The 18258-nt window shown below is 38.9% G+C and overlaps 1 protein-coding gene across 15 annotated transcripts in view; it reads right to left on the bottom strand.

Moving 5' to 3' along the window:
- nfasc (neurofascin) overlaps positions 1-18258 on the bottom strand; it is a 136010-nt gene that overhangs the window by 30291 nt on the left and 87461 nt on the right. For 8 of the 15 annotated variants that reach the window (XM_031896839.1, XM_004910696.4, XM_031896833.1 and 5 more), the window contains 8 exons: positions 16776-16817; positions 16384-16485; positions 15469-15666; positions 15114-15184; positions 8652-8874; positions 2551-2666; positions 1457-1661; positions 34-156 (listed from right to left, as the gene is read on the bottom strand). In XM_031896839.1, the coding sequence (XP_031752699.1) occupies positions 34-156; positions 1457-1661; positions 2551-2666; positions 8652-8874; positions 15114-15184; positions 15469-15666; positions 16384-16485; positions 16776-16817 (1080 nt within the window). The remainder of the gene's footprint in view (positions 1-33; positions 157-1456; positions 1662-2550; positions 2667-8651; positions 8875-15113; positions 15185-15468; positions 15667-16383; positions 16486-16775; positions 16818-18258) is intronic. The other 7 variants (XM_031896832.1, XM_031896837.1, XM_031896838.1 and 4 more) reach the window with 3 other exon arrangements.

Here is an 18258-nt window from a genome sequence, read left to right as displayed (position 1 = left end):
CTAGACTACTGTAACCTATTACTGGCCTCTTACATGGTTGGATGCGGAGGTTGTATGCAGTCAAGTTTCCGTTCGGGTGCTCTGGGTGACCCCATTCAACAACAATCATTTCCCGGTTTGGCTCATATACTCTAAAGTATTTAGGAGCACTCGGCACTGTGTGTAAAAGAAACAAGTTATGAGATGACAGCATGATGAAGTGATTTACAAACAGCAAAAATACATTGCACTGTATAGGATTGTATTTTATTCAGTTTCCGGTTCTGTTGATTTGTATTAAAATCCATTGAAGCTAAAATATGTGGAATATTCAAAGGAACACAAAATAGCAAAAATGGCAAAATAGGAACACAGTTTGGGCGCATTGCAAGTCTGAACCCTGGTTGCTGCACTCAAGCATCTTGAGATGTTCAAGTGACTTAATAGCAAGTCAGCTTTGTGATCTGGACAAAATCAGGCCTTGAGTTCAACAAGCATTCAAGTTGATGTGGTTTTATATGAAATGCACCACACCAAAGACAAAAAAATGGCAGATCATATGAACCCCTAGACTGCAATCATGTAGTAATATTTTTTCTCTATTGCAAGGCAAGACGGCAACAGACACAGGATACATAGATAATCTCTTAACCTTTGTAGTTCAGATCATTTTAGAAAAAAATTGTATCTGGGTATGAATTAGGGATGTACCAAGTCCATAAACTTTGGATTAGTCAGTACAGTTAATCTTTAAGTAAAGATTCAACCATAGAACAAACTGAATCTGACCCCATCTTTAGATTTGAGAACATTTTAAAAATTGCATAAGTTGTTTACAGCTTTAAAGTTACATGAATTTAAAGCATTGGAATTGAGTTGGCTGAACACTTTCAGTTAAATAATGCTAAAGATACTAGTATTCAGCCAAACACCAAACCAAATTCATGATTCTGTGCACCCCTAGTGTGATTAATTATAAGAGTTATATATTTTGTGTAATTATATAGCATGTACAGTAATTTGGGTATATATCGAACTATTTAGGAAGAAAAATGGAAAGCACACATTTCCAGTGCTAACAAGACATCATTTACTAATTATTAGCCCTTGGGTGTAAAGCAATAGATATCAGCAATTTAAACATAAAAGGAATATATCAGGGAAATTTGTAGTATTATATTTAATGCCCTGGCCTAAAGACTCTTTTTTTTTTTACTGGGTAACAGGAAGTGTTTTGTTTTAATACGAAATCTTTGTCAATGTGAATACAGTACACAATTGCACCAAATATGTTTCACAACAAAAGTGATACAACCAGCATTTTACACACTTTTACTGTGTAGCAAGTTTTTCAAATTCTATACCTAGAAGTAGGTATCTATTGCTCAGCTTTTTGTAAGCTTATTTTCACCTCTTTAAAGGTTGCACATCATCAGTTTCTTCATATGTGCTCCATATTTAAAAAGGGAGCACCTACCTCCCTCTGGGGTTGTGAATTCCTTAACATCACTTTTGGGGCCATCCCCTCGGCCATTCACTGCCACCAAGTACAGCTTGTAGATGCTGTATGGAATCAGTTGAGATACGATGCCTCTCACACGGTCCCCCATAAAACTCTGTTGTTGCTTCTTTCGTGAGACCCAGACACCCTTCAGCAAACTACTTTCTCTCCAAAAATAAGCCTTTAAGAAACAAATTCCATTCAGTTCTTAATCAGGCTAGTGTCTTGTCTTGAGTTAATCCACACTTGAATCCAGGTCCTTGGTTAGTTTAATAATATGAGTTTTAATAAGTTATTCCAGTTGCACTTTTAAACCAGAAGATCAGAGAAAAAAAACCCAGTATAACTCATGAGGTATATGACACTACTATTTGGGTAACACTCTGTGCATCCCTCCCAATTAAAATGGTACTATAAATTATATTTATTGAAATAGACTCTGTGAGAGAACAATACTGATATACTATATCAACAGAAAATTAAGATTTGTTTTTTAAACATATGCACCTATGCAAAATAACCTTATTTAACTTGTTTTGTCTTATATTGTGCTTTGTATACTTTTCTAGTTGTAAGCTGCATTTGTACATAGAGCAGGGATCCTCAAACTATGGCTTGCAAATTTCCCTGGCCCCCACTGCGTCCTCACCCCTGGCTACTACCTGTCTGCAGATGACGCAGGGTGATAGGGAGTCACAGGACGCAGCAGCAGAGAGCAGGCGAACAGGGAGCGTGAGGATGCAGCAGGGAGTGGCTCATAGTGTGAGGATGCGCGAGTAGTTTGAGGACTACAGTCCGAAGGAACATGAACTGGCCCCATGTTTAAAAACTTTGAGGACCCCTCCTGCCAAAGAGTGACAATTTTGCAATCAAAACTGGAAATTTATTCTTAGAAATATTTGTCTGGTTATTCCTTTAGTGGTAGAGATTAGTTGATTTATTAATGATTAGACATGTTTTTTGCTGGCTAATAATTTGATATAAACATTGATTTAAAATAAATGTTTTAGAGTAGTCATTGATTAGCTATTAATAGTGAGTTAATAAATTTGGCTTGTTTTAACCCTCACTCTGTATTCCAGTAGGCTTCCTTGGATAGAGGCAGGTGCCACACGTGTCCACTGAAGAGAGATGGCGGTGCTGTTCATGACCCGAAGCTTAATGTCAGTGGGTGCAGCCTTAGGATCTGAAGGCAAAGGTAGCCTATAAGTGGAGCTAGATATCTACTTAACAAGCATAATTACCCAAGGTATTGCAACATCAAACCTATACATCACCTACATTACTGGTATTTATTTATTTAATTCTTCTAGAAATATGAGATACATATATGATACATAAGATCTGTGAAATAATATCAACATTTAGTTAAAAGTAATTGAGTCCCTGCATGTAATGCCCATATCATGGCGTCCTATCTTATGTTTTATTTCATGTCAGCACAAATAATTAATTTCACCATGGATTTAAACTGAACTGGTCATGTTGTAGGTCAGGTGACTCTGGCAGTAGAATAGACTGAAGCCTTTCCAGCAGTGTGATAGACTAAGGCTTTTTTTTCTCGATTAGTGCTATACGTTGCAGAAAAAAGAAGTCACAATTTTTTTCGAGATTTACTATACGTCCAAACGGCATAAATCCGAATCAGATAATTCGGTAGCTAAAACTTTTCAAGATCATGTAGAAGTCAATGGCAGAGGTCACTTCCCTGTCCTCAAAGATCCTTCTTTTGTCTTGAAACTTTAGAGGTTTCAGATTTTTAACACTTTTTTTGTGCAACAATTCAATAAGGTAAAGGTTTTGGTGAGACAATTCGACAAAAATTTTGAGTTTTCACAGCGTCAATTCAAAAACCCACAGTTGCTGCATTTTTTCTCACACGGGCTTCTTAAATCAGAGCTCACCACAGAAAAATCCACCCACTTTCTATTCAATCCTATGGGATATTTAGAAGCGTATTTATCAGTGGGTGAAAGTTGGGGGCAGATTTATCAAAATGTGGGTATAGAACTGAATATATAAAAAAATTAACTCACCTGCGTTCTATTCATTCCTATAGGATTTTTAGTAGCGCATTTATCAATGGGTAAAAGAGTTCACAATTTGATAAATATGATTATAAAAATGCCATAGGAATGAACAGAAAGAGGCTGAATTTTTCTGTGGTGACTAATTTCACACTTTGTTAAATCTGACCCCATAACTTATTTAAGTTATATAGGAGAATAGTGATGAGCAAATTTTTTGCCAGTTATGGATTTGCTTCAAAATTCCCCATTTCATATAAGCATGTGCAATTGACATTAACTCCCATGTATTTTGTGTGAAAAAGTTAACACAAAAAAAAATTTGACTCCAATGTAAACAAATAATTATGCTGATACCAGGTAAACCCGTCAAAAATAACTGTAACATTTTTATAATAAAAGAATAGGAACGTAAAGGTGATTTGTTTATTAGCTAACAAAGATGATAATCATAGTAAGCTTATAGAAACAGTAAAGTTCCTTTTTAAAACTGAAACAAAAAACTGAAAAAAAAGTATTAGTGACTTAGGTTTATGAACTAAAAATGAAGAGCTAAAATCCCCCAAATTGTTTAAAATTGTTGCCTAAATAACCAAGATAATAAAGATACTCTGATGCACACTAGCAAATCCCCTATGTGATTTGCACCTGGCAGTTACTAAAAATAGGTGTGCAGGCCTATTTACAATATTGTTTGCAAAATTATTGCCTATAATATTATAACACTGATATCCCGTGAAGAAGTTATATTGTGTGACAAAACAGGTTAGGCGGATCTATCCATAGAGGCACTGGAATGCTGCATAGTCCAAAAAGACCACAGTATTGTCTCCGTTAGGGACACAATTCACATTTGGCAATGTTCAAGTTTGTCGTGATTTTGCACTCTAGTCCTTAATCTCTAGTTTAAAAAAGGCACTAAAGGGTATAATAGTCTTGCTGTGAAAATCATATGCTTGACTTTATTTGTCAGTTTGGTGGAAATGCTGTATGGAGGAAGCCTTAAAAAAGCTGTATGGGCAGCGAATCTGGTGTTAGGGGCCGAGCTGTTTTTCTACCACAGTATGGCATTTGTGGTCTCTTGCGATCTGAATCCAAAAGCATGCGTGTACCAAATGACTGCTAATATAAATACTATTTAATGGTTTCTGAGCTAATTTGACAGTTGTATTAGTGACATAACATAACAATAGTGAATCATAATATCAAGTGTATCTGTGAGGCAGGGCACTGAATTATTAACTAAACAAAATCCTACAATATTATATTAATTTTATACTCGGCAGCATAACAAGTGGGTGCTGCCCCCACACAAACAGTCTGATGAGCTTTGTGCCAAAAAATGGGCACTTAATCATATGCTAATTCATTATTCATAGACTAATCATTTGGCTATGATTTAGTGCCCATTTTCGGCACGAAACGCGTCAGGCTGTATGTGTTTGAGATGCTTTTTCTTCAAATAAAATACAAATATATTTTTTGAGGTTTAGGGTGCCAGGAGCCTAAAGGGTGATTATACCCTTAAACTAGTGCATTTGGAACTAGTTTAATTTAGTTTTTATCTATTAAGCTTTAAACTCACATAATAATAAATCTGCTCAGGACTTTCCTCTCGAGCAATCATAAAGGAAATCCTGCGTGAGTTAAGAAACTCACGTGGCATTTCAGGGGGAAAAAACTCGTAGTTGAGGTATTTTTCCAAGTGACTTTCTTAAATAAAAAAGGTTTGGCAGCTTTTAAGTGAACAGTAGATATACTGTAGAAGCAGTAGATATAATGTTGGTCATAAATGGCAGTGCTAAAGTGGGGTCCAGGTGCACACCTGGTGTGTGAGTTAAGGAACTCACGTCGCATTTCAGAGGGAAAAAAACTCGTAGTTGAGGTATTTTTCCAAGCGGCTTTCTTAAATAAGAAAGGTTTGGCAGCTTTTAAATGAACAGTAGATATACTGTATATGCAGAAATATGGGTGGAAGCGCATAAAAAATAAAAGCAGAAACAAAATATAGTTCATTATGTATATATATTTTCTTTATACATTAATGGTTTCTAATATGTTACACTTTTTCTGAATAGGCCGGTACCATCTAGATCCTGCAATACCTTGTCCTTAACTATCTGTATGGTCAATCTGTTTTTGCTCTGTGTTAGTTGCGCGTCCCCATGGCAACAGTGTTTGCTTTGGGTGGCGTTCAGAGTGCATGTGCCTCCTTATGGTGCTTCCGGGAGACGCATTGCCATGACAACGGATGCGTCTCTCCTGCTTTCACTGCGTGAACGTTCGCATAAGAGCGCTTAGGTGAGGCGCGTTACTATGGTAACGATGACGTCTCTCTCCCTCCCTCTTCCTTCACTTCCGGGTTCACACTCCTGTTTGCAATTAGCACATGGGGAACGGGTATAAATGAGCGTTCTAGAATTTAGGGGGATATTACACATTTGACTGGCTCCTGAGGAAGCGTGCAGAGAAACGCGTTGAGCTTCAACTTTTTATCGCTTTTACCGTTGTACATACTGTAAGTAGCCTGCATTGAGCAGGGTTTTACCTTTTCATTAAACTATTTACACTATTATTACCTCTTCCATCCTATTTTATATTGAGGATCTTGACCCCACTCCAATCAAGGCCCGGCCGGGTTGGTCTATATGCTTCATATATAATGGTGTCTGGTGAGCATTTATACTAGACACTATGATTGGGTGCTACACTTTGGTATAAGCAATTTGCTAAGCACTTTTGGGATTTGGTGCACATATTATTCATTTGGTCTACACTATATTTTGTTTCTGCTTTTATTTTTTATGCGCTTCCACCGATATTTCTGCATACAAATTTGAGGCTCATCTAAAGAGGAGCTGATTTCAAGAGGAAGCTGCACTTGATCACATTGAAGAGTTCTTATTAAGGATTATCACCAAGAAGCGCTGAGTTTGTTTGGGTGTTTCACTCTAAAGCATTGAGTAGATATACTGTAGAAGCAGTAGATATAATGCTAGTTATAAATGGCAGTGCTAATGTGGGGTCCAGGTGCACACGACCCAGACCATCAAGTAAAGGTGATAAAAACAGGAGAGTGTATATGAGCAGGCACTTGTGTAATTTCATGTAGGTAAGCGAAGTAATAGTGAAGATAGTCTACTCACAAAATAATAGAATGCATGCCAAATTACAGATTTTCTGATTTTTGTTCCGCTTAATTATAAGTTCTTATGAGTCTATGATTACCAAGGCACCGAGGAGAATTAACAAGGTGCCACAGAACTGGGTATTAAACGTAGCTATATATACCTAAGACAGATATCCCCCCGGACAGAATAGCCTTTTAACTCAGATTGGAGAAAGACAGCATAAAGATGGACATACACAAAGTCGCCAAACGAGTCGATTTTCCCCCAGTATGCTCACCTAAGGTGGGTGATATCAGGCTGCTTTCATGAGCAGATGCAGCCTTTGGTCCCATGGGAAAAGCAAACCTGCCCGATCAACACCTGGCAAGGTTTTGGCCAGATATTGAGTGGGTAGGCCTCATCGGATGTCCCCATACACGGGCAGATAAGCTTCCGAATCCGTCAGAAGAACTCAAATCAAATCAGCATCTGCCCATGTATGTCCACCTTACGAGGGTTAGTGGATTTGAAATGTGAATTTAAGATAGTGAAAGCAAAGCATGGGTTAAAACCAGTGAGGATGGATAGAATCAGTGAAATAATACAGTTTAGTACGATAGTTTGGCAGGTATATATATAGTACAAAATAGATAATAAAAAATACAGTATCTGAGTGGTTGCTAAGTCTTACTGGATCAGGAAAAACTTTGCCCCATTTACTAAATAACCCTATATATATGCCCCTAAATAACCCTTACTTTAAAAAAAAAAAAAAAAAAAAAAAAAAAAAATATATATATATATATATATATATATATATATATATATATATAGAAAAAGGCTGAGGCACACACTTATAGGGATAACAACCTGGGTGCAAATCAGATAAACAATGTAAATATGTAAAAAATGCTGATGCACACCAGGAAAATGTACCGTAATCAAAAAAAGATACTTATTTTATTTAGATTGACGTTTCGGTCCTCACCCGGGACCTTTATCAAGATATATCGCGCGGCTATTGTTTTGTCGCCCGCGGCTATTGTTTCGTCGCATGGCTATTGTTTCGTCGCACGGCTATTATTTTGTCGCGCGGCTATTGTTTCGTCGCCCACGGCTATTATTTTGTCGCGCGGCTATTGTTTCGTCGCCCACGGCTATTTTGACGCCGGCGACAATTTTTGGACATTTTTTGGATTTTTTCATCCGTTTCACGAAACAATCCGCCAATGGCGAAACGCGGAAATTCGCCCGCGAATCCATGCCTGGCGAAACATTTCGCCCATCACTAATAGGGATTGATCATGTCCCGGCCCTGAGACGTGGGGGGGGCAGAGCTTGTATGTTGCTACAACGGGAGACATACTGGATTAAGAAGTTGGGAACTCTGGCCCCTAGGGGATTGAATGAACAATGCCAGTTTAGCTGTTTTTTGAATACAAGATAGGGCCATTACCTTATGTGATTTATTAATTTTGTTTGGGTTTTTTGAATGACTTTTTGGATAAGTTCTTACTTCCCCTTGAAATTGGGGAGTTGAGTGGGGGAGTGGTTGGGACACACCTTTTTAGTAATTATGTATTTATTGTGATGTTTTATTGTGGCCATTTGTATCTTGAGAAAGGCTCTAGGCCAGAGCCGAAACGTCAATCAGATGGCAATATTGAAATAAAGACTGAGTTTTTAATATAAGACCCTAGAGTGCGCTTACTGTGCATTGAATATGTGATATATCCCAAAGCTGCACCCGGGCACTATTCTACAGTGGTTCGTGGAGAAGTCTGGAGTATGGGCCGTTTTGTTGATATAGAGATATATATATATATATATATATATATATAATCTCTTTCTTATGAAAAATGTACTCAAATTAAAACAATACTAATCTCCAAATAGTATTAAAAAATGTTAATAGACAAATGTGTTCTGGGCATAATAATGTAACAATGTAATAAAAAATGCTCTATGTAAATGATGAGGGGCGATACCATGAATAAACACAATAATATGTGTAATACCACTTATGTTACTCACAGTCTTCACCAGAATATCCAATCATGGTGCTTGGCTCTGGAGCCTTTCCAAATTCATTTTCCGCCTGAACTCTTAGCTCATATTGGGTGTATACTGGTGTATTCCACACCACATGCTTGTTGTCCCACACTGTAATATTGCTCCAAGGTTCTCCTGTGTGACGTTGGCGCCACTTCACGTTGTAGCGCAGGTTTGGACCATACGCCTGAGTGGAGTTCAGTGGCTGTGAGTGGTGAAGAGAAGGAGTCAAGTCTGTGCAGGGATTCAACATACATACAGAAAATATAGTAGCTACAAAGTATCAGTAAGTAAAGAAAAAATCAAACAAATATATGTGTTAAGTAACAATACACAAGATTTTACAGGACACACATGAAATTAATATCAAAAGAGAAATTACACTGAAAAATATTTAAAATAATTTATTATAACAGGGCCAGACAAAATACCTGAAAGAAACCAACCAGCCAAGCCATGTCTGAACCAGATATATATGTGTGTGTGTGTGTGTGTGTGTGTGTATTTTAACCCTTTAAATGCCAGCAGAATTTCACATTTCAGTTATGCTCAGCGCCAGATGTTTTTTGAACATTTTGTGCTCTCTCATTTTAGGAGCATTTACAAAAAAAAAAAACAGAAAAATTGATAATTTTTAATAATATATACAAGGAAAATTCAACTGATTTGGAAAGCCCAGTGTCCCTTGAATGGTATCAAAAACTCCCAAAAGTAAATAACTGAAATTTCAAAGCATTACATCAGAATACGGCATACTTTAAAATTCCAAAGCCAAAAACACTGGAACATTAGGAAACCATATATTTTTGAAGTCAGACTCTGCCGAATCCGAAATAGGAAACCATGAGGAAACAGCAATGCTTTCCTGAATTTAGCAGTTTCTATAAAAAAATTATGAAATATCGAAAAAAATCGCCTCAAAGCTTCCGATTTAAGCATCATATCTCCCACATAACATTAGGTACCAAGAAAACACATCCTAAATATGAAAGCCAAGGGTCCATGGAACAGTTTGATGCCCATTGTGCATAGGATTACTAAAGTATCTGGCATAGAGACCCCAAAAGGAAGTTAGTACATACAATTTGCCCTGAAGATCTCTTTAACTACTGAAAATTCAACACATTTACTGCATTTTTTCGTGGGGTAAAAACCACAAAAAAATATACTGACCCTTCCCCAAAACCACATATTTTTGGAAAGTACACATTCCTGTGAATTCAAAATGGGTACCCATGTCTTTCTACTCCAAACTACAGAGTCGCAATGCTTTTCCTAAAATTAGAGACACCAAAAGGAAGTTAGTGCATAAAAAGTGAATACACTGCAATATAAGCTCCCAGCATGTGTATTATGTGCCATAAGACCCTCTGACAGTAAGGAGACCCTAGAAAACCATACATTTTCCGAAAGTACACATTCTGAAAAAACAAAAATAGGTAAATACATCTTTCTACTGCAAACTACCAAACTACATAGCTATTCGAAACGTAATGGTTTTTATGAAATTTCTAAAAATCGTCACAAAGCTTGCATTTTGCCCCATTATGTACCCCACATTTCGTAACATATCTACCTAAAACATTCTAAATATGAACTCCAGGGGTCTACTGAACAGTTTGATGCCCAGTATGCATAGATTTACCAAACAATGTGGCAGAGGCGCCAAATTAAAATAGTGCATATAAATTTTCACCTCTGAAGCTCTGAATACTGCAGTATAAGCTCCCGGTATGTGTATTATACATAGGACATAAGACGCCCTAACAGCATGGAGACCCTAGAAAACCCATATATTTTCTGAAAGTACACATTCTGACAAAACAAAAATGGGTAAATGCATCTTTCTACTGCAAACTACCAAACTACAAAGGTATGCTAAACCTTACATTTTGCCCCATTATGTACCCAACGTTTCGTAACATATCAACAGAAAACACTCTAAATATGAATGTCAGGGGTCTACTGAACAGTTTGATGCCCAATATGCATAGATTTACCAAACTATGTGGTGTACAGAGGCACCCAAATTGATATATAGCAGACAAAATGTCCATGGGCAAAGACAAGTAACAAAGAACAATGAGAAATGCTATAAAATCACTAAAAGGGGGCGGGGGAGCAGGAAAATGACAGGCACATAGTAATAGCGTGCCTGGCATCTCCTATGGGGCCCCTGGGTGATCGCACCCCAGGTGCCTCTTGTTCCCCGTCTCAGCACGTAGCCTAGGGGCTGGGGAACGAGCGGGAGCGAAGGATCGGCTTTAAAAGCTCCTCTGCTTTCAAACCCGGAACTGCAGCACAACGTAGAATCTACATTCTGTGGCACTTAGGTACTTTTATACACAGACGTGAACTCTACGTTGGGTTGCCCCTAAAGGGTTAAAGGTGAGAAAGCTTTGTATATGTATCTGTTGTGTAAAAAGCTGTGGGCCTGTGTGCATATCTTGTTTATTTAGCAGCACCATTTCATCGCATTAGTAAAATAAAATAGGGCTATGCCTCTTGTGCTCCAACAATGAACTTAGTTGCATTTAAAAATATATATATGTGTTTTGACAAACATGGCATGCTTTTCTTAATTGAAATATCCTTTGGTTTTGTTTTAGGTTTAAACAGCCAAAACAACAAAACACAGTATTACAAACAGTGCAATAGAGCATGGTGGGGCCAGGCACAACAATAACTGCACCAACTGTGAACACTGAGCTATATATATATATATATATATATATAATATGTAATGATGTCAGGTAGTTGGACCATGGTCTCACTGGAGAAGGACCTATGTGTAGTGATGAGCGAATCTGTCCCGTGAAAACGCATTTGTCGTGTGATTTGTTTTGTCGTCCGTGTCTTTTTTGACGCCCACACTAGTTTTTGATGCGACCACGCCCAATTTGACGCACATCAAAAATTTTTACCGCGCAGCAAATTTTCACAGAAGTTTCGCAAAACAATTTGCCAATGGCGAAGTGTGGAAATTCGCTGCGAATCCATGCCTGCCGAAAAAATTTGCTCATCACTACCTATGTGTACTGTACACTTCCAGACACTTTAAAGCAGAGGCACAGACAGTTTAGTATAACATTAGAGGAAATAAAAAAAACAAAACAAAATACAGAAAACAAAAAATCTTAAGCCTGTTCGGCTCTAACTACGGTAATACAAGTTCTCTTTCCCTTACTAGCCCAGGACAAGGGCTTTGCGCCCTGATCCCCTTACAAAGTAAAAATCACAAATACGTTTTTCAGACATATAACTTACAAAGTAAGATCATTCAAATCAGCAGCTCCTGCTTTCACCAAGGTTCTCTCTCTCTTACACTGTAAAACCTCAGCTCCTTTGCTTAGGAAGCTAACCCCTGCGCAGCTGTGGCTGAACGAATGAACTAATCTGTCTGAAAAATTCACGAAACAGGGAAAATGTTGCACGTAAAAAAAAATTTGTTGTGCGTGACAATTCTTTTGATGAGAGAGACAATTCTTTTTGGTGTGCGACAATTCTTTTGGCGCGGGCAACAATTTTTGGACGTGCTGCATATTTTTCCGCAATGAATTTTGTCGCTGTTTCGAGAAATCTGACAAATGCGGAAATTTGCTGCGAGTCTATGCCTGGCGAATTTTTTTCGCCCATCACTATTAATCACCATGTCGCCACCTGTCTAGGAACCCAACTTACCTGGAGTGGCCTACTGGAATGGAGGACTCCCACTTTTGTCCACTGACCCCATTGACTCCATAAACCAGCTTTTACTTTAGCTGAACAATTGTAAAACACTTTTTTCACTATATCTAAACTGTTTCCCAGTGCTTCTCTTAAAATAAGTATATACATAATATATGTTATACCAGCGGTAACAAAAAATGGGTATAGCTTTCATGGGATATTGCTTATCAAACAAGTCCAAGCATGACTGGCTTTGGGTACTTGATAGGAATATCTGGGCAGGGGCAGGTCACACAGTAGTGATTTTTAGTCTCTATGAAATCAGGATTAGGAATCATAACCAATGCATTTAATAGTATTTCTCTATTATGTTCCTGTAAGGAGTTATGGGCACTATATCCTTTGTCCAGTTCATAGACACACTGTGTCCTGCTATGGGTGACACCCCTTGCATTCCCTAGGGTGGGGGGTGGTGCCCGGTTACCTGATGCCCCTGCAAACTGTGATAAATACACGTTGGATTTACTTTGGAGTACCAATTTCGATTGGAAGTTCATCCCATTGGTTTCCCCTTGCCTTCAGTATAAGAAGGACTCTGGTACAATATAGGACTTCTATGTTTTTCCCTTTTATTTTTAAAAAAACTGTTTGTACATATATAGGACCCGTTATCCAGAATGCTCGGGACCAAGGGTATTCCGGATAAGGGGTCTTTCCATAATTTGGATCTCCATACCTTAAGTCTACTAAAAAAAATCAATAAAACATTAATTAAACCCAACAGGATTGGTTTGCATCCAATAAGGATTATTTATATCTTACTACTACAGAGAAAAAGGAATCAGTTTTAAAATTCTAAATTATTTGATTAAAATGGAGTCTATGGGAGACAGGCTTTCCGTAATTCAGAGCTTTCTGGATAACGGGTTTCCGGATAAGGGAACCCATACCTGTACTTATTTTACCGCATGTCCTTTTTGTAAAATCTTGTTGTACATATGCACTGTTATACCTTTTATAACAGTGCTGTCCAACTTCTGCAGTGCCGAGGGCCGGAATTTCTCTAGCATACATGGTGGAGGGTTGCTAATGTATGCCAGTTTTGCCCACTCCCCTTTTTAAACCACACCCACTTCAAACCACACCTATTTTATCACAATAGTAGTAATGCAGCAAAAACCCAAATGCTTGGTCCTTACTGCGGGGATATCAAACGTCATTCATATGTGAAAGAATTATATTATGTCATATTAAGATATACCCTTAAATCCATGCCTCCTTCTCCCCTGTGGATAGCACAGCAACCCCCAGCACATAATTACACAACTTAGGGACCATTTAATGGCTATTTCCAACTGCTAACAAACTCCCAGAACAAACCCCTGCCAGGTTCACCTCCCACAGGCAGCATAGGGTAGGAAGAGTATGGCACACACAGGCAGCACTCTGCCTGCCCTATGCTGCCTGTATGTGCCATACTCTGCCTGCCCCACCCTGCCTGTGTGTGCCATACTCTGCCTGCCCTACCCTGCCTGTGTGTGCCATACTCTGCCTGCCCTACCCTGCCTGTGTGTGCCATACCCTGCCTGCTCTATGCTGCCTGTGTGTGCCATACTCTGCCTGCCCTATCCTGCCTGTGTGTGCAATACTCTGCCTGCCCTATCCTGCCTGTGTGTGCCATAGTCTACCTGCCCTATGCTGTCTGTGCCATGCTCTGCCTGCCCTACCCTGCCTGTGTATGCCATACCCTCCCTGCCCTATGCTGCCTGTGTGTGCCATACTCTGCCTGCCCTACCTGTTTGTGCCATACCCTCCCTGCCCTATGCTGCCTATGTGCCATAATCTACCTACCCTATGCTCCCTGTGTGTTCCATACACACAGGCAGCATAGTCCAGGCACTACCTACAATGTCTGAGGTGTCAACAGGTGAACAATGTGGGTGATTACAGTCTGAGCCTGGGGTGTGAACACTGCAGGGGGTGAACAATGCAGGGATTAAAAGTTGTGAATAGTACAGGGGATTACATTTGTAAACAATACAGGGGGAATCTGAGGTGAGAACCATACAGGGGGTCAGTTAATCTCAGTACTGATACCATTTAAAGCTTACTCAAAGGTAAGCCATCAAAGCAGCCAGACAGGTGGGGGGCCACACAGAGGGGGGTCATGGGCCGCATGCGGCCCGCGAGCCGCCAGTTGGACAGCACTATTTTTTATAATATTAAATATAACATTTAATAAGTTTTGTCTAAAAGCAAGCTTAACCTTCGATTGTGTAAATGTGTGCCTTAGCCCTCTGCATTCTGTATGCTAACTTTGACTGCTGGAGGGAAGAGTGTGTGTGTGTCAGTTCCTTACATTAACCCTTTTACTATTAGAGTACTTGGTATCTCTCATCTCCGGTGTAAGAAGAGAGTGGTGGCAGCAAGTTTTGTATGAGTTTGTGGGTGTTGGTTGGTCCTTTGGGTGCTGTGACGCTAGTCTGACCTGTGTGCAAGGTGTATGCCTTTATTTTTCATCTAAATTTAAGATAAGGTCCCTTCCCCATTTATTTTCCATCATACAGTTCTTTAGGAAGGGTCTCGTTGTTGAATCACTTAACGAATCAATTGACGAATTATGTTTTGGTTTCTGCCAAATTTTAGATTTAAAACAATAAACAAAAAGTATGTTCAGTAAAAGCCATATTCATTGTTGAACAAGTGGGTATACTGTCCTTTTCACTTTACAAGCATCCACTGAAGAATCTGATGTAAAGTGTTCTCCATACTTACTGTCCATGTGATTTCCATATTGTTTTTGCTAGTCCCTGCTCCCTTCACATCACCTGGATTAGTTTCTGGAGCTGAAATGTAAAAAATAATGTTAGAGAATCAGAGCAGAATGACATATATATGTCTAAATAGTTATGTCTAAATGATTAAACAGTTAACAGTTTATAAAACCTAACTATAAAAGCCTTTACAGAAATGTGAAGTTTGCACCAGATCTAGTAAAAAAAATCCAATATTTCTTTTACAACTGGTTACCATTAAATGACACACGATATGAGTTACTAGACCTAGTAACCACGTTTTTATTACATCTGACTTACAGTAAATTGCATTGCATATAAAGTAGCTCTCTTACGTGCTCCTGCTGTCTGAAAACGTTCTGAAGATGGGCTTGGCATACTGCTCCCAAGTTCATTTAGTGCAAGAACACGAAACTGGTAGTTGACATAAGGAGAAAGCTGCAGTATGACAGAGTTCACATTAGCAGGGACAGAGGCAAGGTTGTGCCATGTACCGGGCTGATGCCTGTCTTCCTCAAATTGTACAATGAAACCTGCAATGACAAACAATATCTGAAGACAGAAAGAATAAAAGAATAAAAAAACAGAGGAAGTTAAAAAGAAAAGACCATAGGGACCACAAAAGCCAGTATAGTGAAAAACACAAAATAGTTCTCTGGATAATAAGGCCTTAAAGGGGAGCTGTAACCCAGACATAAACTGTATAATAAAAGTCTTTTTTTAAACTAAATATGAAACCCAAATTATTTTTATTTTATTAAAACATCCAAACCTCTTATAAACATATTTTAAAATTTAGATGTCAGTCATGTATTGCCTTCTCGCTCTACCTCAGGCACAGAAATCACTTTCACAATCATTTTAACTTTCTGCACTTCCCTAATGTCACTGCACTACTCAAATGCCCCCTACCTCTTCAATGTCCAAAATTATGTAGCCTGTGCATATGCATAATGCAACTCATCTGTGGTGCATTTGTCAAATATAATCTGGCAACAATTATCTTACACTAATTACACAAATTTACTTTGAAGTGAACAGTGTACCACTGCCCAGGTTAGCCCATGGGATCAAACTGTGCCAGCCAGGAAAATAACTAATAAAGCACTGCACTGCCATCTTACCTGAAGTTAGGAAGACAAATATAGATGGAACTTCTTTGTATGTGGTGTTTTAGCACAAGCTAACATACGATAACATGCTTCTAGTGGTTGCACCCATCCAATATTTTTAGGCAATATAATGTTTACCTGTAATTGGACTGTTGTTATCATCCCCTGGAACCCAGGTGAGGCGAACACTCCTAACTGATGGTTCAGTTAGCTCCAGGTCCTGTGGGGGGTCTGGTTTGTCTAAAGTGGATCAAAAGTACATCAGTTACTTGTGTAGTATATAACATCTCCCTTTGCTACCTACAGGCAATGTCAAGGCTTAGTTTGTTATTGTTTTATGTAGGATATAAAACATTTACTGGCTTCTGCAGTCTTAAATGTTTTCAGTACAAAAGAGACATTAAACCAATGAAAACTGCAATGAAAATAGCCCTACTGCTCACTTACATATATATATTTATACATTTTATATATTAATCAACATTAGGATTTAATTGTTGTTGGCAGGGTAATTAGTATGGGGTGGTTACCTATAAGCTGGGAGGTCAGTCGGCTAGTAGGTGAGGAAGTTTCTGTAAATCAAACAAAATTGTTAGAAGTTAAATGGGTACTGCCTTGCAAGCCTTATCAATATTTGGGAGGACACCAGGAATTCTGCCATCTAGTAAAGATAAAACTTTGACCAGAAAGTTCAATACAAGTTCAACCTTATTCACCTCTATAACAGTGAAGATGGCCAATGAGGTGTCTACTGAGTATGCTTGCTGCCTTATGCTGCAGTGAAATTCAATCAGACATGCCCAGTAGACAGCTATTTGTCTTCACATCAAAAAGAAAAGAAGAGACTTTCATTAACAATTGAAACTGAGACTCAAATCTCTAATTGCCTTCTAGAAATCTCTATCTGGATGTACCAACGCCACCTCAAAATGAACCTTACAAAAATTGAACTGATCATCTTTCCACCTAAGCCTGGTCCCACTCCCCTCCTTACTATCTCTATTGATGGCACCCTTATTAACCCTGTCAACTCAGCATGTTGTTCGGGGGTGATAGTCGACTTCTCTCTCCTTCTCGGACCATATTAACACCACTATGTCACTCATCCTAACCCAATTAGACTACTGTAACCTGCTACTAACTGGTCTCCCTAACTCCCATCTCTCCTTCCTACAGTCTGTATTAAACACGGCTGACAGAATTCTCCTCCTCTCACCCAAGAGTGTACAGACCCCTCCCCTGCAGAATTCCGTATTATGGCTTCCCATTAAACAAAAAATAACTTACAAACTCCTTCTCACACCCTTCAAGGTCCTTCATACCTCTGCATCTCACCTCACCACATCTCTTCTCTTATTTCTCCATGTGTTGCTGGCTGCCTCCTCCGCTCCTCTCAGAGCAACTTCTTTTTGCCCCCCCACTACTACAGCTGTTTTCCATCTTAAATCATTTTGTCTTGCTGCTCCATATATTTGGGATGCCATCCATCAATTCCTCCAGAGAGAATCCTCCCTCAGAACCAAACTCAAAGACTACCTCTTGAAGCACTTGCATAGCACCTGAACTGAGAACTGGCAACTATACTGCAGCAAAAAATAGTTGACCGGCACAACAAGTGTAATTATGCATTATGCCTGACGAAGGGGTACGCCCCCGAAACGTTGCTGCTATTTTTTGAATAAACACACAGGGGCTAAGCCCCGCTTGCATTACACTCGTTGTGCCAGTCAACTATTTTTTGCTGAACTGTGCTGGGAGTGCTGACTCTCTGGGCTGTGCACTGAGTAACAATTGTTGGAGGAGGTAAGAGTGTGCTGGGTGAACTTTCTTTGAACTATACTGCAGCGTCACCCACTGTAACCTGCAGCACTTAATACCCTCCTATTTGTGTCTGTAAGTTACCCTCCCATTTAGACTGTAAGCTCTACAGGGCAGGGACCTCCATCCTCTTGTCTGTTAACTCTGTGGAATCTTTAATGCAACTGTATTTTTATGTATTAGTATTAATGATTG

Source organism: Xenopus tropicalis, chromosome 2 (genome assembly GCF_000004195.4).
Source record: "Xenopus tropicalis strain Nigerian chromosome 2, UCB_Xtro_10.0, whole genome shotgun sequence".
Taxonomy (NCBI): domain Eukaryota; kingdom Metazoa; phylum Chordata; class Amphibia; order Anura; family Pipidae; genus Xenopus; species Xenopus tropicalis.
Note: the sequence above shows the minus strand (reverse complement) of the source record. Positions and strands in the feature narration are given on the sequence as shown.